Source organism: Fundulus heteroclitus, chromosome 17, assembly GCF_011125445.2.
Source record: "Fundulus heteroclitus isolate FHET01 chromosome 17, MU-UCD_Fhet_4.1, whole genome shotgun sequence".
Lineage (NCBI taxonomy): Eukaryota > Metazoa > Chordata > Actinopteri > Cyprinodontiformes > Fundulidae > Fundulus > Fundulus heteroclitus.
This window is the reverse complement of record NC_046377.1, coordinates 20,857,673-20,885,064: the sequence shown is the minus strand read 5'-3', so window position 1 is coordinate 20,885,064 and position 27,392 is coordinate 20,857,673. Positions and strand designations below refer to the sequence as shown.

General features: G+C 40.0%; 6 protein-coding genes across 7 annotated transcripts; 1 reads left to right on the top strand and 5 right to left on the bottom strand.

Annotated features, from left to right (window-relative positions):
- Nucleotides 1-2,951: 2,951 nt before the first annotated feature.
- Nucleotides 2,952-3,417, bottom strand: LOC105916199 (histone H2B 1/2). The gene has a single exon (XM_012850573.3). It carries the CDS (start codon nucleotides 3,365-3,367, stop codon nucleotides 2,993-2,995), a length of 375 nt encoding a protein of 124 aa, XP_012706027.2. The 5' UTR covers nucleotides 3,368-3,417; the 3' UTR covers nucleotides 2,952-2,992.
- Nucleotides 3,418-5,668: 2,251 nt separating this feature from the next.
- On the bottom strand, nucleotides 5,669-6,209 carry LOC118566582 (histone H4). Its single transcript, XM_036149044.1, has one exon. It carries the CDS (start codon nucleotides 6,055-6,057, stop codon nucleotides 5,746-5,748), a length of 312 nt encoding a protein of 103 aa, XP_036004937.1. The 5' UTR covers nucleotides 6,058-6,209; the 3' UTR covers nucleotides 5,669-5,745.
- Nucleotides 6,210-6,363: 154 nt separating this feature from the next.
- Nucleotides 6,364-7,315, bottom strand: LOC118566575 (histone H2A-like). Its single transcript, XM_036149037.1, has one exon. It carries the CDS (start codon nucleotides 7,313-7,315, stop codon nucleotides 6,929-6,931), a length of 387 nt encoding a protein of 128 aa, XP_036004930.1. The 3' UTR covers nucleotides 6,364-6,928.
- Nucleotides 7,316-8,497: 1,182 nt separating this feature from the next.
- LOC118566574 (histone H3) lies at nucleotides 8,498-9,077 on the bottom strand. The gene has a single exon (XM_036149036.1). It carries the CDS (start codon nucleotides 8,959-8,961, stop codon nucleotides 8,551-8,553), a length of 411 nt encoding a protein of 136 aa, XP_036004929.1. The 5' UTR covers nucleotides 8,962-9,077; the 3' UTR covers nucleotides 8,498-8,550.
- A 1,083-nt stretch (nucleotides 9,078-10,160) lies between these two features.
- On the bottom strand, nucleotides 10,161-10,880 carry LOC118566572 (histone H1-like). Its single transcript, XM_036149033.1, has one exon. The coding sequence runs from the start codon at nucleotides 10,854-10,856 to the stop codon at nucleotides 10,257-10,259; it is 600 nt and encodes a 199-aa protein (XP_036004926.1). The 5' UTR covers nucleotides 10,857-10,880; the 3' UTR covers nucleotides 10,161-10,256.
- A 2,717-nt stretch (nucleotides 10,881-13,597) lies between these two features.
- Nucleotides 13,598-25,786, top strand: fbxo7 (F-box protein 7). Of its 2 annotated transcripts, XM_012850542.3 has the most exons (10): nucleotides 13,598-13,706; nucleotides 16,067-16,189; nucleotides 16,282-16,486; nucleotides 19,132-19,368; nucleotides 19,439-19,583; nucleotides 19,766-19,849; nucleotides 19,918-20,013; nucleotides 20,090-20,266; nucleotides 23,798-23,838; nucleotides 24,653-25,786. In XM_012850542.3, the coding sequence occupies exons 2-10, from the start codon at nucleotides 16,068-16,070 to the stop codon at nucleotides 24,950-24,952; spliced, it is 1,407 nt and encodes a 468-aa protein (XP_012705996.2). In that variant the 5' UTR covers nucleotides 13,598-13,706; nucleotide 16,067; the 3' UTR covers nucleotides 24,953-25,786. The 2 variants fall into 2 exon arrangements, with proteins under 2 accessions (XP_012705996.2, XP_021165204.2); XM_021309529.2 differs by lacking the exon at nucleotides 13,598-13,706 and having other exon boundaries at nucleotides 16,080-16,189; nucleotides 16,400-16,486.
- The last annotated feature ends 1,606 nt before the right edge of the window (nucleotides 25,787-27,392 follow it).

The window sequence follows — 27,392 nt, the reverse complement described above, 5'->3', positions numbered from 1 at the left end:
TATCCAGGAGTACTGCAGGATGAAAAACACCAACTTTTGGCCCTGTGGGTTCGTCATTCACCCTGATGCTCCATGGTTGGGTTCTTCTCCAGACGGTGTTGTTTTTGACCCAAAAGAGAGGCCAACATTTGGTTTGTTGGAGATAAAATGTTCCAATATAAAGAGTTATGTGGATTGTTACTATTTAAAAAAAAGTGTAATGACACAATGAGGATTGCGTCAAGTCACAGCTATTACTGGCAGGTGCAAGGGCAGCTTCTAATCACAGGCACAAAGTGGTGTGATTTTGTCGCCTAAGCAGAGGATGACATTCTTGTCCAACGCATTTATAGAGACCCCAGTGTGTGTGAAACAAGTAGGGCAAAGGTTGACCATTTTTACTTTTATATGTACTTTTCCAGTTTGTAGATTCAAAAATGCCAGGCTTCAGGTCAAACAAATTTTGGTTTGTTTGGTTGTCTGAGCATGTTACCATGTATTTTGTGTATAGCTTAGTAATGATTTAGTTCACCAATGTTCTGTTTTCCTATTTACTTAATTCTGTTCTGAAAGCTTCCCACTATAGGCCATGTTGTGGATTAAATAGCTTTAATAAATAAACTTTTATTTTGCTGAGTATTCCAGTTTGTTTATAGATATAAATTTCCCCAAAGAAGTTTTTTAATGGAATCAGTAAAGGCCATAAATAAAATACTTTATAAAACAAAATAGCAAACTTTACAATGGAAAAAAACAACTACTTTGAAAATGGTATCCTGTGAGGGGAAAAAAACATCACTGACAAATTGTTGAGGTGACTCGCTCATTCCTGTGAGGAGTTATGAGTATTGTTTAAGAAATAACCACAATTCTCAATTCAGTCACTAGGGGGCAGTGAACAAGAGAACGTTCATCATGTTCACAATTTAATAATTTCACAACTAAATTAGTTTGTGGAAAATCCCCTAAACAAGGATTAAAATAGTTAAAATACAGGACTAAACCAGGTCAAACATCTGAAACTGTAGATATTTTAGCAAGTAGCCCAAGCCTTCACAAGGGGCCCCTTTTGGTAATTTACCAAGTAACAAGCCACATTGAACAGTTCATCAATGATCCCACATGCAGCCAGTGGGATAACGCCGTCAAAAAATTTGTTCTCCTTCACTCTCCGGATGCACTGCTCTACATGGATCCTCAAGCAAGCAAGGTTTTGGGTCTGAAGGACATCTTGTGGGTTCATCTGCCTTTTCCCTGAGCGGAAAGATGGTCTATAGACTTTGCAGGGAGCCAAATTGTCAACTAGAAATCCCCTGTCAACCATTATCGCCATGTCAGATTCTAGTACACTGATGATGCCAGATTGTTTGAAGATCTCACTCATGGAGCCATGGTGAGGGCAGAGACAAATGTGATGGCACCATGAGGTGCTATGCCCATCAGTGTGGAGCATAATGACTATTAATTGTCTATTCTTCTTTCAAAGAAACTTCTTCCTATAGATGATCTCTTTCTTTTCTTGATGTACCTGGCTGTGGAAGACTGTGGTCCTGGCCGCGAATTCCTGCAACTCCTAGTTGCAGCACTAAGAGATAGCTGCTACTTTGAGGGGCCAGAGGGCAGCAAAAATCTGTCACTGGTACCACGGGGCACGTAGCAATTAATACCTAAACATGAAGTTCTTATGCTGTAGGAGCCATTAGGCGTTTCAGGTATTCTGGGAGCATTACTTCTATAAGAAAATTATCATAGCACACACAAAAATTATGCAACCCACTTTATCAAGGTGCTGGCGTAGTTCTTAATCGCCAACCTCCTCTACTGAGACTGGGCCTGTTTGTTGCCGACACAACAGGGTATACAGCCTTTCAGATAAAAAAAAAAAAAGAGGGACATACTCCTCCTTGGAGATGGGTCGAACTGAAATACAACAAACTTATAGTAACAGTAAACAAAGAAAGTTATATTAACATACCTCGCTGGTTGACCTAGGCATAAAAGTAGAAATGAAGAACAAACAAACATCTTCAGCTTCCTTCCTTGCTGCTGCTCCACAGCTTCTCTACTAATAACCGTCTTGCTCATATAATTAGCACGTCAATCAAAGGTGTGCACTTATCACAGGTGCGCAGGTAGAGTTAATTAGTCTCGGCAAACTCTTTTGAGTTTTCAAAATAAGGGTCTGTCTTGGTGACAAATCTACATAACGCAAATAAAATACACAAACTGCCGTTCTGGCAGTAAAAATGACTTTCATAAAACTGCACCAGGTTAGCTTCCATAGGCCTATTACGCCCTCTAGTGTCGAAACATTTGGTTGGTTGAGCTACGATTAAACAACCCGGTGAGCCAGACACTAGATAGCATGTAAAGCACTTTGAATCCTGCCAGTGCGAGCACACATTTATTCACAGGACATAGGCGGAACCCCTTGGCGTTATTTTAAAGTTTTAAGCCTATAAATTTAGGCCCCCCTCCCAGTTAATAAAAAAATAATTAAACTTTCAATTCAAACTAAAGGCTGTCATTAAAACCCTGGAAGTCAGTGGACAAACATCCCCAATTTTAGCTGATGAAAATATAGCTTGCAAAAGGAACATTGGGAAAATAAAAAAAAAATAAAAAAAAAATCGGAAAACCTTAAGAAAGTCACTTTGACACAAACTGATGCAAAAAATTGCATTACTTATTGGTAATGACATTTATGAAGCCTTTGATAGAGTGTAAACAGAAGTAGTACAGATAAAGGCTGTACGCTATTAATTCAATTTTATTTAGACAGTAACAATCATTCATCTCAAGGTAATGAAAGTGGTTCTTTCAGAAGGCAACTGGTCAGAATTGCCTCAGAATGACTAGTTTTAAGAAAAGGCAACATTTTAAACTTTGGAAGTCAAGGATCAGCAGCAACATTGAAAGCAATGTTTCAATTAAAAAAATAGGAGTCAAGCTCAAAGTTGCATGTGTGTGGCCCTTAAAAGGGCCTTTGTTGTGTTGACAGCAAACAGGTTGTTTACTTGGAGCTGGTGTACTTGGTGACGGCCTTGGTTCCCTCAGACACGGCGTGCTTGGCCAGCTCACCGGGCAGCAGGAGGCGCACGGCGGTCTGGATCTCCCTGGAGGTGATGGTGGAGCGCTTGTTGTAGTGAGCCAGGCGGGAAGCCTCGGACGCGATGCGCTCGAAGATGTCGTTGACGAACGAGTTCATGATGCTCATGGCCTTGGACGAGATGCCCGTGTCGGGGTGCACCTGCTTCAGCACCTTGTACACGTAGATGGCGTAGCTCTCCTTCCTGGTCTTTCTCTTCTTCTTGCCTCCTTTGCCGGCCGTCTTGGTCACGGCTTTCTTCGAGCCCTTCTTGGGCGCAGACTTGGCGGGTTCAGGCATCCTGATCACTTGTTCCTGCAAACAGCGACGAATGATCCAGCAGGGGGAGGGAGTCTGATCTTATAGAGGCTGCATGCAAATCACACTGCGCTGTCTCCCACCTCTGATTGGCTCAGCTCATGAGACGGTTAAAAAGTTTTTGCCGTGTACGTGAGAAGTTTTTAGATTAATTTTGCTGCTGTACTATCAAGCAGGTTGCATAGTAGCTCGTTCTGCAAATAGGCTGGAGTTTTACGACAGTTTAACATTTTATCTTTTTAAACCCGAGTATGCATTATTAATAATTGTGCAATATTTACTCTGGTACTTTAATTTTTACTTTTCTCACTGTTCACATCTTACTTTTATGTTTCTGATTAAGCCCATCCGCTGTTGCTTTAGAACTAACATTAAATTAGCTTTGTTTTCAGTATTAATTGAAACTGTCTTTGCCGCTGAATTTCCCCATGGTGCAACAATAAAGGAATTCCTTATTTGTAAAGGTATGTCAGATTAATTTTTATTTTTATTTACTCAGACAAATTCCTAGAATCCTCCTATTTCAAATTTCCTAATATAGATGTATCTGTGAGACCAAAATGTCATAATATCACAACTCAATTTTATGGAGGAAAGGATCCAATAACAGGAAGTTTGGATGAAAGTTTTATTGAATCGGCTGATATTTATGAGCCCTCAACTGATGTTGATGATGGAGTTGAAGATCCAGATTATGAACCAACCTCTGATGACAATTATGAGGACCAAAATCTGTAGGTATTCATAATATAATTGGATTACCGGTATTTTAAAACTTGCTCAAACAACAATTTCTAACAGCATCCTTTTTTTTTAACAGAGTTGAAAAGCAATGGTCGCCTGGAGAAAGACTCTTCCTTGTGTCAGAGCAAAATCTTTTGTCACTGTTCACACAGTGTCCTCTTTGTCAAACAGAAACTGAGCCAAAAATGAATTCTGTAAGTGGCACATCCAGTTCAACAAGAGTGTCAGGCAGGGTTTGGTCAATACAAAAGGGTTTGGCAAAGTCAACCAGACGTTGGAAACACTAAAGCTGGAAACATCTCTGCAATCCTTTTTGCTGGCTTATCACCTGCCAAGGCATTAAGGATGCTTAACCACATGAATGTGCAGAATATCAGTTATGCTACTTATATGAACCATCGAACTAAATACCCTGTCCCTTCTGTCAATGATGTTTACAAAATTGAACATGAAAAACGTAATCAAAAGTATTTTAGAGAAGCAGGATGAAAAGGTGATAGTGGCCTTAGGAGACGGAAGAGCAGACAGTCCAGGTAATTATTACAAATTAATTTGTAAATGTTGTCTTGTGTTTTTGTTCATATATATGAAAAGTATACTTTTCTTTATTGTTAGGTCACTCGGCCAAATATGGTACATACACTGTGATGGAAAAGTCGACAAAGAAAATGATTGCAGCCCAACTTGTACAGGTAAACATTTTTTGGAGACTAGACCAACTGAATTTGTGTTATTTTTTTACATTTATTTTTGCTGTGTATATTGTCAAAGCTTTGCAGAGCAATGAAGTAGGTTCCAGTACAGCCATGGAAAAGGAGGGATTGAAAAGGTCATTGGAGCAGTTGTCAGCAGAAGGTGTCAATATTGGAGAGTTTGTGACAGATAGACATGTTTCTAATAAAAACAGTGAACAGTCTTTCTACATTCCCTTTCTGTGTATTCAAACTTGTTTAACATAACACACACTTATTTTAATTTTGGAAGTTTAAACCCTTTATATGTACCCACACCCTTTGGGTATGTCAACCTAATTTTGTTTACCACACATGAGGGAATTGGCACTCTTTTACTCTTACCAAGTCTGTTGTAGATCCACTGCACAAACCTCCTGTAACCAGTGTAGCAATATTTGCTGTAAATAAACAAACAGTATTGATCATTGCAACAAATATAAATTATGTACTGATATATTTTCATAAATACTATGTACATTATGAACCTTTAATCTTTGAAATATTAAAGAAAAATATTTAAATAAGCATACTATTTTTATTTATCAATTCATATAATTCTATGAAAATGGACTGTGTAGCCACATTTTTTGAAAATATGATCACTAATGCATGTATTTCCGAGTTGGTCGATCTCAAAATCAAGTAGTACTTTAACTGTCCGGGTTGAAATCAAGCGAAGCTTCAATATTGTGAAACCATTTCTGCTGAATTTTTAGGTGGTTTCCAATAAGCTTTGAAACAAATATACATTGTCAAATGGACCATATTAAATATTATGAAGATAAACAGCACTGGGGATGATAATTTAAAAAGGAATGGTCTTAAAGAAATGTGTGTGGCTCTTAAAAGAGCCGTTGGGTTGCTGGTTGAGCTGCCGCTGCTTTAGCCTCCGAAGCCGTAGAGAGTGCGGCCCTGCCTCTTGAGAGCGTACACCACATCCATGGCGGTGACCGTCTTCCTCTTGGCGTGCTCGGTGTAGGTGACGGCGTCACGGATCACGTTCTCCAGGAAGACCTTCAGCACACCGCGGGTCTCCTCGTAGATAAGACCCGAGATACGCTTGACTCCACCGCGGCGAGCCAGGCGGCGGATAGCGGGCTTGGTGATTCCCTGGATGTTATCACGGAGGACTTTACGGTGCCGCTTGGCGCCTCCTTTCCCGAGTCCTTTGCCTCCTTTACCGCGTCCACTCATTGTTCTCTGACTGGTTCAGTAACAACACTGATAGAGGACGACTGTGAACATCAGGCTTTAAACACGGGCTGCGGACGTAAAGGAAGACAGGTCTCCCGCCAACTTTTGACTTCCGCATCTAGTTTCCAACCACGAGTCCAACACACTTCCGCTTATTGAACAATATTTTAAAATAAAATACGTGATTCTTCACCACAAACCAAATTGGAAGAAAGTGTAGGAATAACAATGTCTCAGATAAAAACGGTCGGCACGATTGTGTCTTTTGTGTTTATAAAAGTTCAGGAACCAAAAGATAAACAGGAATTTTAAAAATATGACTTTATTTAGCCAAATATGTTCCCTTTGCACATGCAATCTGCTGTAGGTCATCTTTTTTAATATTTGATTTGTTAGTCGTGTTACAGACCACAGGTCTAGTGCTGTGACAGAAGCTGAGAAACAAGTTATAAATAAGTTTGCTTGATAAGCAATTGGCGACATTTCTTTTGCTTTTCGGTGACCTTCATACATCATCTTTTTTTTTTTGCATTTCTTGATAGTATAATCCAACCATGTAATTTTATTTCAACAGCATTTGGTGTGAATGGTGGTCGTATTGTTTTAGCTACTGGGTAAAGATGCTTCTCTAAGATCCCTTTTTCTGAATTTTGCAAAGAAAATTGGCAATCAATAGCTGAAAGGGGAAGTTGTAAGTTTGTGCCCTGTACTCCTAAATCTTAATTAGGGTAGTAATCTTTACTCAGTCGCGCTTCAATTAATTTTACTGATAAATTTATAACTAAACTTATTCATGTAATGGGAAAATGCTCTTTAGACAGATGTGGGTGGCTCTTAAAAGAGCCGTTGGGTTTGTGGTTTCCAGGCAGGTTTACTTGGCCTTGGCGGGCTTCTCGGTCTTCTTGGGCAGCAGCACAGCCTGGATGTTGGGCAGAACGCCTCCCTGAGCGATGGTGACTCCTCCGAGCAGCTTGTTGAGCTCCTCGTCGTTGCGCACAGCCAGCTGCAGGTGACGGGGGATGATCCTGGTCTTCTTGTTGTCGCGGGCAGCGTTGCCAGCCAGCTCCAGGATCTCAGCCGTCAGGTACTCCAGCACGGCGGCCAGGTACACTGGGGCTCCGGCACCCACGCGTTCAGCGTAGTTACCTTTCCTCAGCAGCCTGTGGACACGACCCACGGGGAACTGCAGACCTGCTCTGGAGGAGCGAGTCTTAGCCTTGGCTCTAGCCTTGCCTCCGGTCTTTCCGCGTCCAGACATGTTCTCTACTTTCCGAGAGAAGAATGCCGGCTTTTCGATGGATACAGATATTTATAGCGATCATCTGTTCACTGATTGGTCAAAATTCAGCAGACGGGACATCGTCCAATCAGAACAGTCTAAAAAGTTTCCTCACTTTAGTAATCACTTCCGTTCATCAGAAGATGGGTTCTACAAAATAAAATACCAAAGTGCAACAAGTTCAACAACTTTAGACTAAATATTTTTTACTTCCATGTGGGATCCTTATGGTAACAAGAATAAATACATGACAGCATAACATAATCTATTGATATTTGTTCATTGAATATATTTTAGATACAAAGGTTAGCTTCACAATTGCAGACCACAGATGCTAGTTTATTTTGTGACATTTTGTCAAATTTAGTTGACAATTACTGTTATACTTAATAGATTAAGGTAATTTTAGGGGGTGATTTCATCATCACTGTTAATCAGTTTGACTGAGCAGGCAAAAAATGTATTCCCAGATTGTGGATTTTATGAAAGAGAGGCTTATTAGATATATGGGGGATAATTATCCCCAGCACTACAAACTACACATGCCCATATCTAAACAATTGTCCCTCTAAACGATTGTTTTACAAATAGAACACCATCAGCCACCCTTAATGCTTTACGTTATTCCAAAGACAGTTGTGGGGGGAAAGTTGTTTATAAACCAATGGCCAGTATGAAAGTAGTTGTTTATGGAAGTTTGTCAATTTTGTAGTTGCATCTTAACAAAAAGCAAGAGGAAATGCAGCACTAATCAAATGTATAACAGGAATTATGTACAATAGTTTTTTTTAACCTTTTTAAAATTTGTCCTGTAGAACCTGCAGCTAGGAACTTACTGTAGGGAACACCATTGTCTTCTGCCACATTTTTTGGTTGGTAAAGAAAGTATTTTATTGCACTAATGCTAAAGTATGTCAGATACACTGGTAAGATATTAATGCAAACAAGTGTTGCAAGATAGAAACCCAGACTACTTAACACTAATGATCGTCTCTACATATAAAATGTAGTTGAGATGAACAGCGGAATGTGATGAGCTTTGTAGGAGTGAGTGTGGCCCACATCTTCCCTTAGTGGTAATACCCAATTTATAAGTTGACTGTTTTACACAAATGTTTAACCTTTATCATATAATCTTAAAGAATAACATGCTCTTTAGGGGGATGTGTGTGGCTCTTAAAAGAGCCGTTGGGGTGTTTTGTACTGGGGTCAATCTAAGCCCTCTCTCCGCGGATGCGGCGGGCCAGCTGGATGTCTTTGGGCATGATGGTGACCCTCTTGGCGTGGATGGCGCACAGGTTGGTGTCCTCGAACAGACCCACCAGGTAGGCCTCGCTAGCCTCCTGCAGAGCCATCACGGCAGAGCTCTGGAAGCGCAGGTCCGTCTTGAAGTCCTGAGCGATCTCCCTCACCAGACGCTGGAAGGGCAGCTTGCGGATCAGCAGCTCCGTAGACTTCTGGTAGCGGCGGATCTCTCTCAGAGCCACGGTACCGGGCCTGTAGCGGTGAGGCTTCTTCACTCCGCCGGTAGCCGGTGCGCTCTTACGGGCAGCCTTGGTAGCCAGCTGCTTCCTGGGAGCCTTTCCTCCGGTGGATTTACGAGCGGTCTGCTTGGTTCTGGCCATTGTAGCTCAGGAGCTTTCTTCACGTTTCTAACTGAAGACATGAGACTCCAGGGCGACCAGCGGCCTTATAAAGAGACTGACAGGGGCGGGATCGCTTCTGATTGGCTCAGATTCAACACGCGGTGAAACCATTCTCACTCAACTATTGGTTGGATTTGACATTTCAGAATAGAGTGCGAGTTAATGAAAAATAAGCAAAAATTAATTTTAAGTGATCCTTACTAAACTTCAGAAAATATTAATTTAAATGTAGTCATTAGTAAAATAATGTCAGTTACTGCTCATAAGTATTTGTATATTAAACATGTAGTTCATTCACTTTTGTTCCTTGTGTTGAAAGGAGCAACTTCTGGTTCAGCACTTTGAATCTTGTTGCTGAAAAGTGCTTTATAAACTCGTCTTGGTTTAGTTTAAATCAACGTATAAATATGAATTGACATGTTCACTAAATTATTTATAGTGGTTTACATCTTTAGGTCCCTGTTAAAAGCTACAAAATAAACAAACAGCAAAAAATTATTTACTTTATTGTTCATGTTATTGTCAATTTGAAAGCAGCTGAATTTTGTAGAATAGGCGCAGGTTAAAATGTTGTATTCATACCCTGATTGTTTCCATTTAAGTTGTGTAGTTATTTTTTTAAAGAGAAACGTAGCTGTGTATTGGGGTGCAGTTGGTTGAAGCCAATTTAATAATCTCTAATATGTACGTCTGTGACATAACTCTCTATAACTTTGATATGTGGAGTTGGTTGTAAAGTGTTGTAATTCTGCATGTTATATTGTGAGCTTATTGCTTACAGCTGAATACTTTGAAAGAGGGATTGTCTAAAATTCATGGTTATACCTAGATCGTTTCAATGGTTTAAACAAACGTAACAGAATGTAATAATGTCTATACATTGAAATATTGAGGAAGCATGTCTTAATGTGTTTTATTCAGCAGTAGTATGCCATGAAATGTTTTCATGTTTTCAACTAAAAAATGTATTTTGAAAGAATGAGTTTATTTTTCTGAATTTGTTGGTGTTATGCAACTGTGATTTTCAGATTCAGTCATGAATCTGAAATTGTATTATATTATTGTATTGTCAGTTTAATGACAAGACCTAATACTGTGAAAGGGGTTATATGTTGAAGCAAATGGAGCTGTATTGTGCAGTGTATGTTGGGCTGCTGTAGCCGATTTAATAATTTCTAGTAGACGTAGTGATATAATAAAGGAATCATGTCTTAATTGTGGAAGTGGTGGCTCTGAAAAGAGCCTTTGGTGCACTGAGTGCTGGTCTTGCAGCTTTACTTCTTGGCCTTCTTAGCTGCGGGCTTCTTTGCTGCAGGTTTCTTGGCTGCAGGCTTCTTAGCAGCAGCCTTTGGCTTCTTGGCGGCAGCGGCCTTCTTAGGGCTCTTCTTCACCACCTTCTTGGGGGATTTCTTGGCCGGAGCCTTCTTGGGGGACTTCTTGGCGGCTGTTTTCTTAGCGGCAGCCTTCTTGGGGGTGCTGGCCTTCTTGGCGGCGGCGGCAGGCTTCTTGGCCTTAGTGGGAGCCTTCTTCTTCACCACCTTCTTGGCTGGTTTGGCCGCTTTGGTGTCCTTGGCCAGCTTGAAGGAGCCCGACGCCCCGGTGCCTTTGGTCTGGCTCAGGGTTCCTGCCGTCGCCAGCTTGGTGACGGCCGTGTTGATGCGCTTGTTGGCCTTGGTCACATCCACGCCTTTGCCGGCCAGCACCTTCTTCAGCGCCGCCAGAGACATGCCCTTGCGCTCCTTGGACTCGGCCACGGCGGCCACGATCAGCTTGGAGAGGCTGGGTCCATCCTTCTTGGCCTTGGAGGCCGCCTTCTTCTTCGGGGCTTTGGCCGGGGCTTTCGCCGGTGCCGCTGCTGGAGCTACTTCTGCCATGTTTCTCTCTTAATGTTCCTGTGAACGTGTGCGGCTCAGAGCAGGAGGCGGGACTTATAACACACATGAGAACCGTGAAGAAACAACTCAGCCCGCCGCTCTGCTGCCGCCACAAATCTGTCCGCATCTGTGTTTTCTTCGCCGCCTTTAAGGCTTTAAATCTTCCTCAGATGTAATATTTTTATCAGAAATGTTACCGTAACGGAAAGGAAAGTGTTCTCTCTCCACAACGAGGTCTCATTTGGTTTCCATGATTTCTCCTTTTTGTCCCTGGAGCCGTCAAAGCTCGTAGATAGTGGATGATTTGCTGCTGCTGGGGGCAAGTTTTCTCTACATTTTGTCCGCGAAAACATCTAAAATCTTTTTGCATATAGTATATTTCTTTTGCTGCTGTTAGCAGAAGCATATATGAATGGAAGAAAGTGAAAAATGTTTCGATTGTAAGATTTGTTGAATAGTTACGGGGGCGTTTTTCGCCGCAAGTAAACACACGTAAACTAAGCCGTTAAGGGATCGTTTCTCAGATGGATGTGCGGCAATCACATTGATTGTTACCATCTTTTTTTGTTTAAAACTGGTGGCATATCAGTACTAAGTAATCCATTTCTGTTAAAGCATTTGGCTAAAGCAGTATTTGATTTTTCTGAACAGAAATCGGATTTAATTTGTTGCAACTTCCATCTGTTTCCTTTGTTTCAGCAAAGCTCTTGCGGCATAGGTTCTTTATTAGTCGACTCTCACGATTGAACACTAATTGATGGTTATTGATAACTCCTAGGGATAATTCATATTTCTTATCTTAAATTTTGTTAATATTAAATTGTAAATTAGAATTTTATCATTTTACCACTTCTGCGCCTAATTAACAGTAGATCTATCTGGTGTGTTCAGGATGTTCTAGTCCTACTATCAGTTACAATATTTGATTTTTTGGAAAACAAATTGTCACTCTAAATAGATCAGGGTTCATGAACAGAGATTTTAAACCACAGCAGTATATTAAAATGCAATTTATCATATGTGTTGTTTATCTGCTTAAAAAGGCTTGTAACTGGCAGCCTCCCAGGATCATCTGAATATCGTTAAAAATCAGGTTTTATCCGTAAAAGATATAAAACTAACCTCTGGCCAAGATGGGAAAAATCTTCTTTAGTTCTAGAAATTTTTAACTTGCTCTTCCCTATCAAACATGTGTCATATAAAATCAGCAAGCAGTGTTTTCAGCCTCATGAATCTAAATAATTTGGCAAATTAATTTGGCAAATTTTCCTCACATAAATCAAAATTTGTGATGAAGTTGCTAAGAGATGATTGATAAGTTGTGAATTAGGTACATCATGATAGCTAATTTACTAGGATGTGTACTAAGTCTCGTGGTGTTTCATCTGTTTAATATGCTATTCTATACTACAAATAGCTAGTTGATTATACCTTACACGTTCCCTTCTAAAGCAAAATTTAGGCTGTTAAAAAATTATAAAAAATGCATTATAATGCATAATTCTGATGTCTGTAATTCAAGGTTGTTTTATCATGGCAAGACCTAATATTATAGTATAAAATCCTGTCTAACCAAAGACAACTCTGTAAAAGATGTATTTACTGCAGGTGTACCAATAAGGCTCCCCTTATAAATGGCTAATAAATAGTTTATAGATATGTTATTAATGAATCTGTAAACACTTTATAACTCCATAAGTGTTTATTAACCAGTAATTAAGGGTGAGTAAGTAACAAAATTGACAAATTTGTGCTGACAATGATGTAACTTAGCCTGAACTGTTTGATATAAGTATCTCTAAATGAAATATATAGTTGAACAGATTAGGCTCACTATTTGGCAAGAAACCGGTCACTTGGGAGAAATTCCTACCCCAAATATCAGTAGATTAACTAACCAAGTGAACAGTCTGTATGTGTATGTGGCCCCATATGAACTCTACTCATGCCGGATGAATTCTAATTGGGCCTGTAGTCAAAAAGGGTGTGTGTATGAAGGTTCTCTGTACTGTGCTTTGTAAGACAACCCAGTTTAGCACCCTCTGTAGGTCTTGCCTGATGTGTTAATCGGGTAAAAATTGACAATTCATCAAAGGGCACAGGTCCCAGTTTTATAGCCAGAATTACCAAGGCAGACAACAGCATATTATCTTAGCTTGATATGTAACATATGGACGATTCAATTTGGGCCTATTAATGAAACAATTTTGTATGTCTATGTGCCCCAAACCTTGTCAATTCATAATGACAGTCTATGGTTGTTCTCAATGTCAGTATAATCAATACGTCAGGAATACGTATGGAAAGATAAAGAACCTTACTTTGCCAATATGAAAGTTTTATTTCCGTGCTAATAAAGGTCAGTCATAATCAGGCAGACTGTCTATCTGCCTGAGATCAGTCATTTGAATCAGCTGTGTTGGATCAGGGACACACCCTATAATTGCTTATGAAAGGTATTGTGATTGTATTGTGTTTGACACCAACGTTTTTGAACAAAACTATTGCTGCTCATATTCACAATGTAAAAAAAAATGTAACATAAACTTTCTAATCATATAAAACCAAAGAAACCCGGTGAATACATAAATCTCGTGAGATTCAACGTTGTTACGACTGGTGAGTATAATCTGACCCAATCTGTATAATATGATTGAACTTGACTTTGTAAAGTGCCTTGAGATGACATGTTTCATGATTTGGCGCTATATAAATAAAATTGAATTGAATTGAATTGAGTTCTATTTTGAAAATCCAAAACGGAAGCTGCTTTAAGAGGAGCTTCCGGTAATGTTTGTCATCAAAGAAACGAGATGAAATCTGCTGTAAATCCTGCAGTTAGGACATCATGTGAGTGTTTTTCAGATTAACGTTGATGTTGTGCAGTTGTCTGGGTGCAAACGGCAGATTTAATAAACAAACTAGTGAACTGACGAGGTTAAATAAAAGTCTTAACTGTTGTTGCGCAGCGACTTACCTGAAACGTTGCTAACGTCCAGAAACGAAACAAGCAACCAGCTGATTTCTGGAACAGTTTTCTGTCTGGTTTAGTTTAACAGCGTCCGTCTTCTGCGGGAATGGCAGTAAAATAACAGGGGGGCTGTAGGTCAAGTTTGTTGTTTTTCTTTTTACTGTTTTCTGTAAATTCAAAGTGCTTAATCGCTAACAGGAAGTTCAATTTTGTGTGTTGGGGACGAGGATGACGCATCAGAAATTAAATGTCAGACCACCAGCAAGTGTGAACTAGAATAAAACAAGTACGCAGTTTTTCCTGAAATTAAATAATTTATGCAGAAATAATGTGTCTCGTTTTATGCGGTCCTTCCTGTATTTTATGGGGTGTAATTCATTAATTCGGCAGTTTCTGTGCGTTCAGGTCGAGATGATTTTTGGCAGATTGTTAGTATAAATGGATTAGTTCTGACTTGGTCTAGAGCTGATGATCTGAGTTCTTTATGTCAAATAGGGCGTCGTCAGGTCTTTTGAATAAAATACTATTCTTAAGCATGTATGGCCTTTTAAATGCAATGACAAACTAATTCCTCCTTGCATGGTGTGGGTCAGGATGAGGATGTATTCGTAAATGCCGACACTCAGCATCTGTCTTCTGGGTTTCCTGACAGTTTCCACATTGATGTAAAACTTTTTGACCCACTTTGGGAGTTTGACTTTTTTTTTTTTTCGGCCCCAACCTCTTTTGTCAACCAGCAAGTTTCTGTAAGATGTTCCAGGATTCATAAAGGTGGTTGGCAATGCAGCGCAGCGGCTCCAAATATGGGGACATTTTAATAATTCATATTTGCATGACTTTCTTTAGAGATGTTTAAGGCTAATTATTGTGATTCAGAAAGATCAAGGTAAAATTGGTAAAATTTGTCTGTTTTATTTATTTATATAAGTTTGTATATTTGATTTGACCATTTGATTCAGGTCCCCTGTTTGGCCTAACTATAAAGCAGGCTTTGGTTAGTTTCAATTGTTTTGAAAGTCTTTTTAGTAAAATAAATTACCATGAAATTTATATAAAACCATATTCATAGAGCATATCTGTCTGTTATACTGATTTTTGTGGCCCGTATTTACAAAGAATCCTTAGACTAAAAGTAGGTTTATAGTGACGTAATTTTGGGAAAAGTCTTAGGATCTCTGAAATTCAAAGATTTCTCTTAGAATTTTACCTCAGTAAGATAAAAATTATTCACAAAGTACCCAAGGCCTTAAGAGTGCTCCTAAAGTGAAACAATGTTAGGAGTAGTGAGGAGGACTTTTAGCAAGCCTAAAGAGTGTCTTAAGCAGGAAAATGGTGGAAACAGAGAGAGCTGATTGGCTGATGAGGAAACAAGGACATAAATCTCTACAAACAGTCATACAATTATTAATATGTAGATAAGATCAACTTTATCAACCCCATAGATGGAAATAAGTTAGTTTCAGCCGCCCGACAACTTAAACGTGTGGTTCTGGTAATGTCATTTTATTAAGGGTGAATAAATAATAGCAACATATTAGATGATGAATGAAAAGTGAAGAAAAGTACAAAGAATATAGTACAGAGGATTTTTATAGTATTTAAAGACTTTTCCCAAACCGACCGCTTTATACAAGCAGGCAATCCCAGTAAAATGCAGACAGATGAGGGCGCATTAATATAAAATAGGTGCATACAAACATTAGATGCTGTGTAACAATTATATAATTTTGCTAAATTTCAGCATCATGTCACAGATTAGACTGGATTAAAAATTTGTATTTTCTTTCCATTGATGGGTAGGATTTGTTGTTTTGTTTGTATGATTTGTTGTTATTTGTTTGTTTCTTGTACTATCAGCCAATCACAACTCTCCCACCTCACAATGGGGTCTACCACACCTCGTCACTAAAGATAAAAATGTCTGTCATCTCCTTTAATTAGAATCGCTGTCAGCAGCGATCTGAGTCACTCTGAAGCTAAGACTCCTGTTGGGAATACAGGCACAGGTGTGCAATATTGATTTGCAACTGTTAGTTAAAAATCTGCTCACTTATTCTGAATTGTTTTGTGTGCAGCATTAAAAACTTTTTGTTGTTTATTGTTTGGGGAGCAGAGCGTAAAACTGAGTCAGACTTGGTGTCAGTCTGTGCCAGCACTGGTGTTATGAGCTGATTTTGCAGTCTCACTTTCTGTTTGTGTGGACCGAGGTCATGTGATGTTTGCTTTCTCTCTTGCTCAGCATGAAGCTGCGGGTTCGGATCAACCGGCAGACAAGCAGGGTGGAGTTACCAGGAGAAGAGCCCACTTTGCAAGAACTCTCCGATCTCATCAAGCAGACACTGCTGTCCTGCAATGGACTCGGGTCAGAATTTTTTTCTCCCTCCTTTTAGAGACGCATACCGATTAACTTGTTCAGGTTGAATTTGATCTTTCAGTTGAACTTTCTCCCTTCAGTGTCGACACAGAGTTCAGTTTGTCTCTGAACGGCTCAGAGCTCCTCTCAGAATCTGGTCAGACTCTATCAGCCTGTGGAGTCGTTTCTGGGGATCTGATCAGTGTCCTTCTGCCGCAGCCTCCACCAGCCGCCATGGCAAACTCAGAAAAGACCACAAACACTAAAACAAACAGCCAGCAGGCCATCAGCGGGACCACTAGCCAGGTGAGATTGTCCTCTGGGATTATTAAAGTATTTCTGATTCTAATGTACGATACTAGTGTAACTAGGGAAAAATATACGCAAAGATAGTTTAGACATTGTAGAATAAAATAAAGCTGGACATACAGCAGGGGAAATACGGATTGTACACAGAAACCTTTTTTGTGTAAATATGTTTAGAAAGATGCTATTTATTATTCAGCATTACCATTACTGTGTTAAAAAAATTATTTTCCAATTCTGAATCAATTCTCATATTAATTACTAAGGATCAATTCATAAAACCAAAGATCGATCTTAAAAAAAAAAAAAAGTATTTTCGACTGTGAACTGAAATGTGTGAGCCAGCATTTCTGGCTAGTGTCATATTTTTAATAATGCACCAGGTTAGTGTCCAAATAGCAGCTGTAGATATCTCTACCATCCTTTGTTTTCTGCCCTGGATCTGTTTGGGCCCCTCACAATGTTTGTTAAAACATTTGTCTCAACATTCAGGGAGAAATTGTAGTCATTAGAGCCACCATTAACTTACATTACTTTATTAACTTGCTGTTGAATGTTAATATAATACAAGTATCAATATGTTGCCCAACCACACAGTCACGTAATCAGGTAAAACAATATTTTTAATACCAGTAAACCAATTTGAGATCAGATGGGATCGAAAAGAATAGATTCTAAATCCTCAGTCGGAATCAAGTTGATTCTTGAAATTTGAATTGATACCCAGCCCTAAACTTCAATAATTTATTCATATAAAAAAGTTAAAATGGAGTTGAAAGTAAATGAAATGATGTTCGATGAAGTGGAACGGCAGAGGGGATAAGTTCTGAACACGCTTAATGAAACTGTAAGGGACTGAGCCGAAAAAGCAGAGAAGCACAGGGAAATCTTTGAGAAAAAAATAGTAACAAAATTTATTTACCACACAGGACCATACTTTTTCTCCTTCCTCTCTTAAACTGACACACAAGGGAAACATATACACTGGTTGATCAGACCATTTTGACACAAGAGGGGAACATAAAATACATTTACCTAAACAAAACTACAACAAAAGACCAAACTAATAAGTACAGTACTTAAATCAGCAACCTATGAGGAAGAGGACTTAAATAATTAAACTTTCCAAATTTAATTACAAAAGACAAAACCACATAGAAAAAAGTGGAAGAGTCCAACTTGTCATGGAGATCTTTTACAGCTGGGGACTCCTTTCCTCTACTGGCCACACCCACATGACAGCCTCCCAGGAACTGGCAACTCAGACGAAAAACATATTAGTTTAAAGTAAACCAAAAACACAAGAAATGACAAAATGAGTCAACTAAATGTGTGCACCCAAATAGTTAACCAATGTCAAATCAAAGTGAAAAAGTGACATGTGTTAAAGTAAAATATGACATTTAAATGAAATCATTACCAAATCATTTGTTGTGTGGTTGCACATGCGGCCATCACAGAAACGGATTACTTCGTATAAACAGGCTAAACTATTCAGTTGCTTTGTGCAGAAAGAACATGGAGCCATTCTGGCTCATAAAGGTTCTGGAGGTCTCCTATGAACTTCAGCTTGTTCCATTGTATTTTGAAGTCTGCTAGTACCTTGCGTTGAACCGCACACCATGATGTTCCTACTTCCGAACTTCACTGTTGGTGCATTAAAGTTTGGGGTGATTGTAGACTTGTTTTTTCACTCCAAACGTGAGGTGTGCAGTAACATCCAAAGTGTTCTGATCCGACAGTATTTTATGGGTTTGTTAAAGTACATGGAAGCTCGTTAAAACGTTTTTTCTTCAGCTGAGGAGTCTTGCGGAGTGAGTTTGCATAGAGGCCTACTTCCCTGATAATTCTATTGATTCTTCTGTCTCAGGATTTTATGAGGAGCGACTTGTTACTGCTTTTTGGTGTGACAATGAGGTTCTTTCTACCTCCACGTCGGTTTTAGTTTGTAAATCGGTGCTCACAACCCTGAGTAACCCCCAGCGTCGTCTCAGTTTTCATCCATAAACTGCAGTAAAACAAAAGTGGTTTGGCAGTGAAGCGTTCAGGTGAATTATTAGCTTTAGAAGGTCTGGCCTCATCATTTTCTGGTTCCATTAAACTGAAGCTTAGACTTAAACTTGGACAACTTTATTGTCATTTTGTATATGTACAGAGTGCATACAGAATGAAATTTCGTTACATACAGCTTACGACAGTGTAATGAGATTGCAGTTGGAGTAAGATAACATTACAATATAAAGTGCTGCAGTGATCATAATGGCTCCCTTTGTTTCCTCTGTCTGCATCACTGCCTTGAGCAATCAATAAAAACTAAATTAGCTTTTTTTTTATTGTTTACATTTAGAAAATCAAGTGATGCCTACAAACTGTTTCCACTGCTAAAGTGTGACGGATAATCTAAATATGAAGGACCTCTGCTTCAGCTCATGGTATTCACTAATGATGTGTATATCTGAAGCTGCAACTCTGCAATCATAACATCATAACATGTTATTGCATGATTACAAATCTTGCCTCTGATTCATCTGTAATTTTAGACTAAATTCTGCTTATTTTCCCAGTTCATCCTCATTTTGTGTTTTTTCCTATAGTTTTGCAGTTGCTTCACTTTAGACAATCCTCATGGTTGTGTTCTTGTTCAGCCTCAGAGCAGCAGCAGCACTTCAGCAGCGCTGACAGAGCCCCTGCAGACCTGTGACATGAAGGACTTTGAAACAACAACACCCGTCTGGGAGCCCATGCTGTGCAGCGAGGCAGAGGATGGTGAGGCTCCTCTCTCGCTGGAGCTCCTCTACCACACGGCCCAGATTGCCAGCCCCAATGACGCCATCATGGTGGCTGCACATCTTCTCATGCTGGAGACCGGGTTCACTCCTCAGGTGAAGCAGAAGAACACACGGTTCTTCCTATTACCTGTGCCGGTCAATCACACCTGTGTTCTGTATTCAGGCCAGCGAGCTGAAGCCTGGGGAGATGCCTGCAGGATGGAGGTGTGCAGGAGGAGTTTACAGGCTGCAGTATGCTCATCCTTTATGTGGAGATAGTCTGGTGTCTGTGGTGGCTGTGGGCATGGGCCCGCTGCTGGTCATTAATGGTAAATTCAGCCTCCTTCTGCTCCTCCTTCACATCTTTAACTGCGTTTCAGTTCAAAGGAAACTGTTTTACTTTCAAACAGAAACCGCAAGATCTATTTCTGTATAACCTGGTTAATCATAAGTGTTTGTCTTTAAAAGCGTAAAGCCTGTTTTATTGCATCTTCTGTTTTGCCCTTTGCAGTTATTCTGAAAGTGACTGAAACCACCAACTCAGCTCGGAAGCTGGAGCTGAACCCGTCTAGCTACGTGACTCACGAGTGGCCAGGTACAGGTACTGCTTTAGCAGGGCCTCTGCCCGACTGTCTGTGTTTAACCTTCCCTGTTTTCATTCAGGAGAAAACGCAGCTACAGCCTTCAAGGATCTGAAGAAACTTTCCCGAATCTTCAAAGACCAGCTGGCGTATCCGTTGATCGCTGCAGCAAGAGAAGGTAACTGCATTTTTAGTAAAGCAGTCAGAGAGCAGACAGAAAGCAGTTTTAATCATACGGTGTATTCATCTCTCAGCGATGGCGCTGCCAGTGGTGTTCGGTCTGCAAGCTCTTCCTCCCGAGCTCCTCCTCCGGGTCCTCCGGCTGCTGGATGTCCGCTCTGTGGTGAGACTGTCAGCGGTCAGCTGGCACTTCAACGCTGCCGCGTCGGACTCCACCCTCTGGAAACACCTTTACCTCCGGGACTTCTCAAGTAAGACGTCAAAACCAGAACTCTGACCAGAAACTATAGTTTTTATTTCTGCTCTTTAGTTCAGAAAGTAACAAGGGAAAAGTTCTGTTAGTCCAACATTGCTGAAAACAAATGCAATTATGGCTGAACTCCTGAGGTCACGATTTCAATATTAAAGTTTTAGTTTAGATGATGTTTTATACAAGGGTTTACACAGGTGGATCCTGTGTTTAATTTAGTCTCAGCTGTTCTGTTTCTGAACTGGAGAACATTAGAGAACAACCAGCATCATGAAGACCAAGAAACGGGTCAGGGAGAAGGATGTGGAGAAATGTAAAGCAGGATTAGGTTAGGAAAAAAATAGCCCAAAATTTGAACATCTCCCAGAGCTCTGTTCAATCCATCATCTGGACATGGAGAGAGGATGGACCACCTCCAGATCTACCAGGACATGGACATCCACCTAAAAGGACAGCCTAGAGGACCATGGTAACAGAGAAGATCAGAGATCAACCCTAAACATTCAGCCAGAGCTACAATAAAATAGTTTTATATCAAAGCATTATCAAATGTTAGAAAGGCCTTATCAAAGCTCTGGCCTCCTACTGAGCATCTATATCCTGTCTGAGCTTAATGTGTTTTATGAAGAAGAATCTGAAAAAATTCCAGTTTGAAGTTTTTGTTTTGTTTTTTTCTAAAGAAATATAAAAGATTTTGTCCTTAAGTTCCACAAAAATACACTTCTTTATTTTAGCCTGTCACATAAAACCCATAAAAAATACATTGAGGTTTGTTGTTGTAACATGACAAATGTGTAAAGTGTAATGCTTATTACTGGTTATTAATGCTTTTGCAAGGCACTAAATGTAATAGGATGACATATTTTTTTGGAAAATCTGTTATGATACACATAGTTTTTAATTAACCTGTTCAGCCAGACCGATGATGTGTAGCACGCTCCGTTCTGCACATCATCCATCTGGGACTGCTCCTATTGAATCCGTTTGGGCATAGACCAGTTCATTGTTATTGTTTTGATCTGGGTTTTTCGCGCATGCGCACCGGACTGGTTGGCAAAAGACGAACACAATGGCGGACGCAAACAGAGAAACTGACGAGTTCTCCACGTATTTTTCTTCTTTAGATAACGTATCACAAGATCGTTTTAAGAGTAAGTTGATGGTGTCAGATTGCCAGATCCACACAGCAAAAGCCTGAAGGGACGGAGCGAGTCTTTGAAATGCTGGCCAAGGGTTCCGTACCGCGACATATACAGCTGCCTTATAAACACGGCAGGCCAGTACAGATGAGAGAGCACGAAAGCATGAAACCACTGGACAGCTACTATTATTTTATATCGAGAAAAAGGCTCCAGCAACGCCCGCGACGCCATGAGGGATTAAGCGGTTAGAAAATGGATGGATGGATGTTGTTCACACGTTTGCGCAACAGCACAAAGCGGCGTCGGACACAGACCGCGTCTTAGCAGAGAGGAAGACCCGCCCGGTTGGGAAAAAAAACATTGTTTACTACGGATTATTTTGGTGTTTTTGTCTTGTTAAAATGGGTGGGGGTGTCGGCGACATTGCAGCGTAAACACAGAAGTACTAGCGCCCGTGAACGGGGGCGTAATGGAGCCGCCTGCTGCTGCTGCGGGTGCTGCTACTACTCCGGCCGTGTAGTGATCGCCACCTCCCCTCCGCCGCTATTTAGGTAGAACAATGACTAGAGCGGAATTAAGTTGTATTTACCGGAGATGAAGTGTAGACTGCAAATTCTGTCGTAATATGATGCCTCTTCCAGTCCATTGGGAGTATCTGCCTGCGCTCTTTCATTGAAAATATCCATTTCTTTCTTCGTCCTTCCTCCTTCGATAAACAACAGAAACGTACATCTGACGATTTCGAATGCCTCTCTGTGCAACCGGGAGCACAACAAGTCGTAGGCTTGCTTAGATTCCAAAAATAAACTAACTAAAAGTACGCTCTAAATCACCCGTTTTGTCATGTAGTAGACGAGAGCAGCTCTGTTTTGTGCCAACCACCGTGCCCGGATGTAGCGCTGACGTCACGCGTGAACTACCCTATAGTAGGGACATGCAGCAGAACTCTCAGAGCTGATTGGGTGAAGCGACATCTAGGCCCCGCCTACCAAAGGTTGGTTTTAGCCAATCACGGTATCAAATTAAAGCATAAGTAGCACGCGTCATGAGAAACCACAAGGAGCTAAGCTAACCAAACAAATGTAACAGCAGCAGCTGCGCATGCGTCCTCCTGAGCTGCAATGTTTATGTTGGTTCAGCTGTGGGCTCGTTAGCTCTTCCTTTCGTCGTACTGGTGTAAACCCCAATACTGCAATGTGATTGGCCCAAACCGTTTTTGGTTCGGTCACTAACGGTTGAAGCTGGAGCGGTATAAGATTGATTCTGGTGTTTGTGAACGCACAAATACTGCGAGAACTCCTCTTGCAGGCAAGGTTAGTTTTTAATCCCTTGCAAATTTTAAGAAAGTAACCTCGATTTGTGTAATTGGAAAGAAAGATCTTGTACTCTTAGTTAACAGGAAGGAAATTTTTATTGATCCTTGCAAGGAGAGAACACAGTTCAATGTAAGAAAACTCTCTATATCCACCCATCTGTATCATTATTTTGTCTGAAAAACTCTTTTATGTCAGTGTTATCTGTTCTAGATGTCACATCACAGTTTCTTAGGAAAAAGTCCACGGAAACTTTAGGTTGGCTATAATGAGAATTGCTGCAACTCTTTTAAAAAGCATATCAACTCCAAAACGAGACCCTCAACCTAGGGGGAAATTTTGTCTTTATCTATGTCCTACACCTCCTGAAACTCTCCCCTGTTCCCAGCAAGATATAAAAACAAGGGGTCAGACATAAACTAACTCTGCAGCAAATCTTTTTGTCAGGTCAAAGTGATAAAGAAAAGCTTCTTTCAAGATTTCCTGTAACATTTCTCAGACCGTTTAAGGAGTCAAACTACTGTCTCAGATGTTGCTTTTAAATCATACCTCACTTACTTTAAGAAAAAAATCAATCATATCTTTCTTATCAAAGGAACTGGGACTAAAAATGTCAGGGTCAAAAGCCCCTATGACACCTAAAAAGAACCAACAGACACCAGTTATTCTTTTTGCAAAAAGGGAAGTAGAGCCAAACGAAGTGAACAAAGAAACTTGGAGTTTCTGAACTAAACTTCGCTGGTTTACCTCCGCATTCTGCTTTTTATTACTTCTCACACAAGGAGGGGTACAGGGTTGTCACTGTGGTGTTCAGTCAACTGCTACCGCACAGCTGGGTAAGATAGATATTCCTTATCTAGCAGAACAGTTCACTGATTGTTCTCCCTGTTTGAAGTAAAAAGCAGCAGAACATTCCTGCAAGCCCACTGCGAAACAGACCAATGCCTGTAACTTAGAAAAATATAAATGTGATCATTTTATTTTCATTAACAGAAATATTTAAATTCTTCTAAATTGCAATTGTTTGTTTATCCTTTATTCACCTTAATGGAAATGCTTATTATTTTAAATTTTCAGAACCAGATTGCAGCAGATCCAGAGACACAGACTGGAAACAGGTGAGAAAATCGTCAGAAACCTTCTTATGGAATAAAAACTTATACTGGGAGTGTGTTTGGTTATTATCTGCAAAGTTTGGAAAGAAAGTATCTGTCCAGATCCTTGCTTTTATGACGTTAAGCATTCATTTATTGAATTCACATTACTTCAGAAATATATTTTTTTATAAATAGCTCTTCAGTGGTGTTTAACTGTTATTTTTCCCCCCATCTTGAAATACTATAATGTGGGCTTGCTGTCATACTGGGATCTTAAATATGGACTCCAAATGTTAAGTAACTCCAGCTTTGATCCAATAACGTCCTACTTAATATCTAGGGATGCAACGATAGGAAAACTTCGGCCAATAACTATATTTATTAAATAACATTTACTGATATAATAGATATTTTCCCACCTTTTGGACAAAAAAAGACCACACCTCTGCTTCAATTTAACACCCTACAAATACTTCATGGCCTGTTCCCTCAATACTGTTGAGGGAACATCTTCCCTCAACAGACATACGCAAACAGCAACAACATGGAAAATTAATATCAGCCCACTTTTCCTTATCCGACCGTTATGTTAAAAAATAACTAGGATCAGTTGATACCGATGTTTAATTGATCATCTGTCTGGTTCATGAGGGTTTTTAAGGTTCAAAGCCAACATTTTAATGCAGAAAAGGTGCTCAAATTAATGTTCATCCTTTGAAAGCGTGTCTCGTAACATATTTTGATGCATTTCAATTAATTCTCCAATGGTAATTGACCAGTTTTTGTTGAGGGATTCCCGGTGAACTTGTTTTTTGTTCCAATTTTTTCCTTCCAGCTTTATAAAAGGTCCCAAAAGATGCGCTCGGAGCTCCGACATCCCGTTCGTCCCTACTCCCTGCCGCCCTTCCCTCTACGTGACATCATCACCCCAGTGCCCCGCCCCCTATTCCCTCCACTGCCAGGGATCATCGGAGGCGAATACGACCAGAGACCGAACTTCCCTGGCAACCTGCTGCCCCGCCCTCGCTACGACCCCATCGGCCCACTCCTGGATCCCGCCGCGGGACGACGTCATTTGGATATGCGCAGACCAACAGGAGGAAGACCGTCAGATGTCCGAAGAGGATTCATCTGAGTGTTGATTGCAGAATTGGAACAATTAAAAAAAAAAGCGGGAGTTAAACAGCAAAAGAGTTTATTGAAGAGGAAATCTTTATTTGTCATTGCAATTGTACATTCCAATGAAATTTGTCTTCTGCATTTAAACCATCCCTTAGGGAGCAGTGGGCAGCTATCACAGCTTCCAGGGAGCAATCTGGGGCTGAGGCTCTTGTTCAGGGACCCACGGTGGCAGTCTGTGGGGATCGAACCGGCTACTTTCAACCCTCCTGATCCTAGTGGTTAGTGCGCTGCTCTAAAAACTAGGCCACCACCGCCCCAGAACCTTGAAGTCTCTGGTTCTGGAGTTACAAAAATATGACTTGGCATAATTTAAAATGGATTTCTGAACAAAGCAACTCTCCTTGCAACCTAGAGGTTTGAAGAGAGACAACCTAAATCTCTAATTAAATGTCCATAAATTAGAGGATTTTTTTTTTTACTTAAAATAATAAAATTGAAAATTAATCTACGTGGAAGATGTTATCCACGTTTTCAACCTTTATACATCCTTCAGACGACAGACAACAGAAACTTGGCAGGTGTCTCAAGGTGTGTTCGCAGCTTCAGTTAAACTTCGTAAATGGAATCAAAACATGTTTTTATGGCAGATTCATGGGAAGCAAAGACTATTTTGCCACTGAAAACTAAAAGCTTTAAGTTATTTTTGTATTCAGGCTTCTTTGGGGCAAGGCTTTTGCTTATGAAGGATCACCTCAGAGATGACTTGTCGAGGTTTAACAGCTTTAATAAAATGGATCAATCCAGAAAAACGCTGCCTTCTAAATAAAATAAATCAGTTTAAAAGAAATGGATCAAAGGATTGACAAGGTAAACTTTTTTCACTTGAATTCTGAGTTTGGTTTGATATATTATCACAAATAAGTTATTAAATGCCTGCATCCATCGCCTTCCATGTATCAAAATGTGGATCACAAAGGTAACAGGTCCCTCTTCCTAGCAACACTACAGTCCAGCTCCTCCTGTGACATCTCATGAAGTTACCAGGTCAGTCTACTCCCGGAGGAATATTTATGGAACACCTCTAATGTGAAGTATTTCACAACTGAGCACCTTCTTTACCACAAAAGACCAGAGCAACACCCAGATTACTGTAGATAAAGCACACAAATCTCCTGACCCTTTATTTTTTTTTTTTATCTACCTTCATGAGCAATCTGTCGGCCATATTTACCAGTTTCAGAAGTTTAAAAAAAAAAAAAGCCTCTTTAAAAAACATGTATTTGCTGCTAGCTGTGCAGAGATAAGTTAGAAGGCATCCTTGTCATAAACTTAATAGGCCCTTTATTTGGTTATAGGTTTTAAAAAATCTTCATGTAACTATTTTTCACTCAGCTGGATGGCATATACAGTCCATTATGTCTAAATATTTTATATATATATATATATATATATATATATATATATATATATATATATATATATATAATTTTTTTTTAAGTTGTTCCTTAAGATTTTACATTGCGGGTTCCAGTGAGGAAAATTGAGGTCTTCCTCGTCCTCCGTGTCCCGAGACCGTTACAAATGACGTCATCTTTTGTCTGGGTGAAATAAGGGTGCGCTCGTTTGAGTGGGACCAGTGCGGTTCAGGCGGGCGGAGCTTACTGCGGTGTAACGTCGAAATTGTCAGTGGTTGTAGTTTGTAGTTTCCGACGACCAGAAAGTGAAAACGGTTAGCATGAATCTGGACCTGGGGGCTGTTTTAACGTTAGCCATCCGGTTAACAGCTTTCTGTCAGTGCACTACAGAGAGAGCTATGACGTTGCCTGGTTTACATTAATCCTTTTTGTCCAGTTCGACCTGACGGCGCGATACGTCAACGTGGTCGCCATATTGGAAAGGGAGAGCGGTTTGGATCACTCGGGTAAACAGGATGGCAACAGTTTTAAGAATATTGAAAGTGAAACGGAGATATTTGCAAAGTATATTATTAAGTTTAAGCAATGTGAATACCCTTTACTAAATACCCCCTTAGTGACTTTAAGGCTTGATTATTATGCAGTAATCCACAAACATGCTCTCAAAGCAGCTATTGACGCTTAAACGTGCATCAAATATTTTATCACTGGGCATGGACTGGTTTTTGTTTCTAGTACTACGCAATGCAGTTTTTTACGTTATCTTAACAGCTGTTACCTGTCTGAAAATCATCAAACATTATTTTTTTTCTCCAAACTTTATTCATGGCTTTTCGATATATTTTGTGTTTATTCAAATAAAACTAAAATTCTTAAATAAATGAATAAAAAGTAAAGTTACACCTTAACTTTGTTTCTGCTATCCCCCATAGTTTTTTTAGAAACTTTTTTTTTTCCCATGCAATGTTTAATTGCACTATCATGTAATCCCGATGAATCTCATCAGGATTGTATGCAGATGTTTTTTTTTTATTATTA

Bases quoted from the DNA above. Each gene is read 5' to 3' on its own strand.
- LOC118566574 (XM_036149036.1), bottom strand. From the start codon at position 8,961: ATGGCCAGAACCAAGCAGACCGCTCGTAAATCCACCGGAGGAAAGGCT.
- LOC118566572 (XM_036149033.1), bottom strand. From the start codon at position 10,856: ATGGCAGAAGTAGCTCCAGCAGCGGCACCGGCGAAAGCCCCGGCCAAA.
- fbxo7 (XM_012850542.3), top strand. From the start codon at position 16,068: ATGAAGCTGCGGGTTCGGATCAACCGGCAGACAAGCAGGGTGGAGTTA. The intron at 19,850-19,917 runs GTACAGGTACTG...GTTTTCATTCAG, and splicing joins CGTGACTCACGAGTGGCCAG to GAGAAAACGCAGCTACAGCC. The intron at 23,839-24,652 runs GTGAGAAAATCG...TTTTCCTTCCAG, and splicing joins GAGACACAGACTGGAAACAG to CTTTATAAAAGGTCCCAAAA.
- LOC118566575 (XM_036149037.1), bottom strand. From the start codon at position 7,315: ATGTCTGGACGCGGAAAGACCGGAGGCAAGGCTAGAGCCAAGGCTAAG.
- LOC118566582 (XM_036149044.1), bottom strand. From the start codon at position 6,057: ATGAGTGGACGCGGTAAAGGAGGCAAAGGACTCGGGAAAGGAGGCGCC.
- LOC105916199 (XM_012850573.3), bottom strand. From the start codon at position 3,367: ATGCCTGAACCCGCCAAGTCTGCGCCCAAGAAGGGCTCGAAGAAAGCC.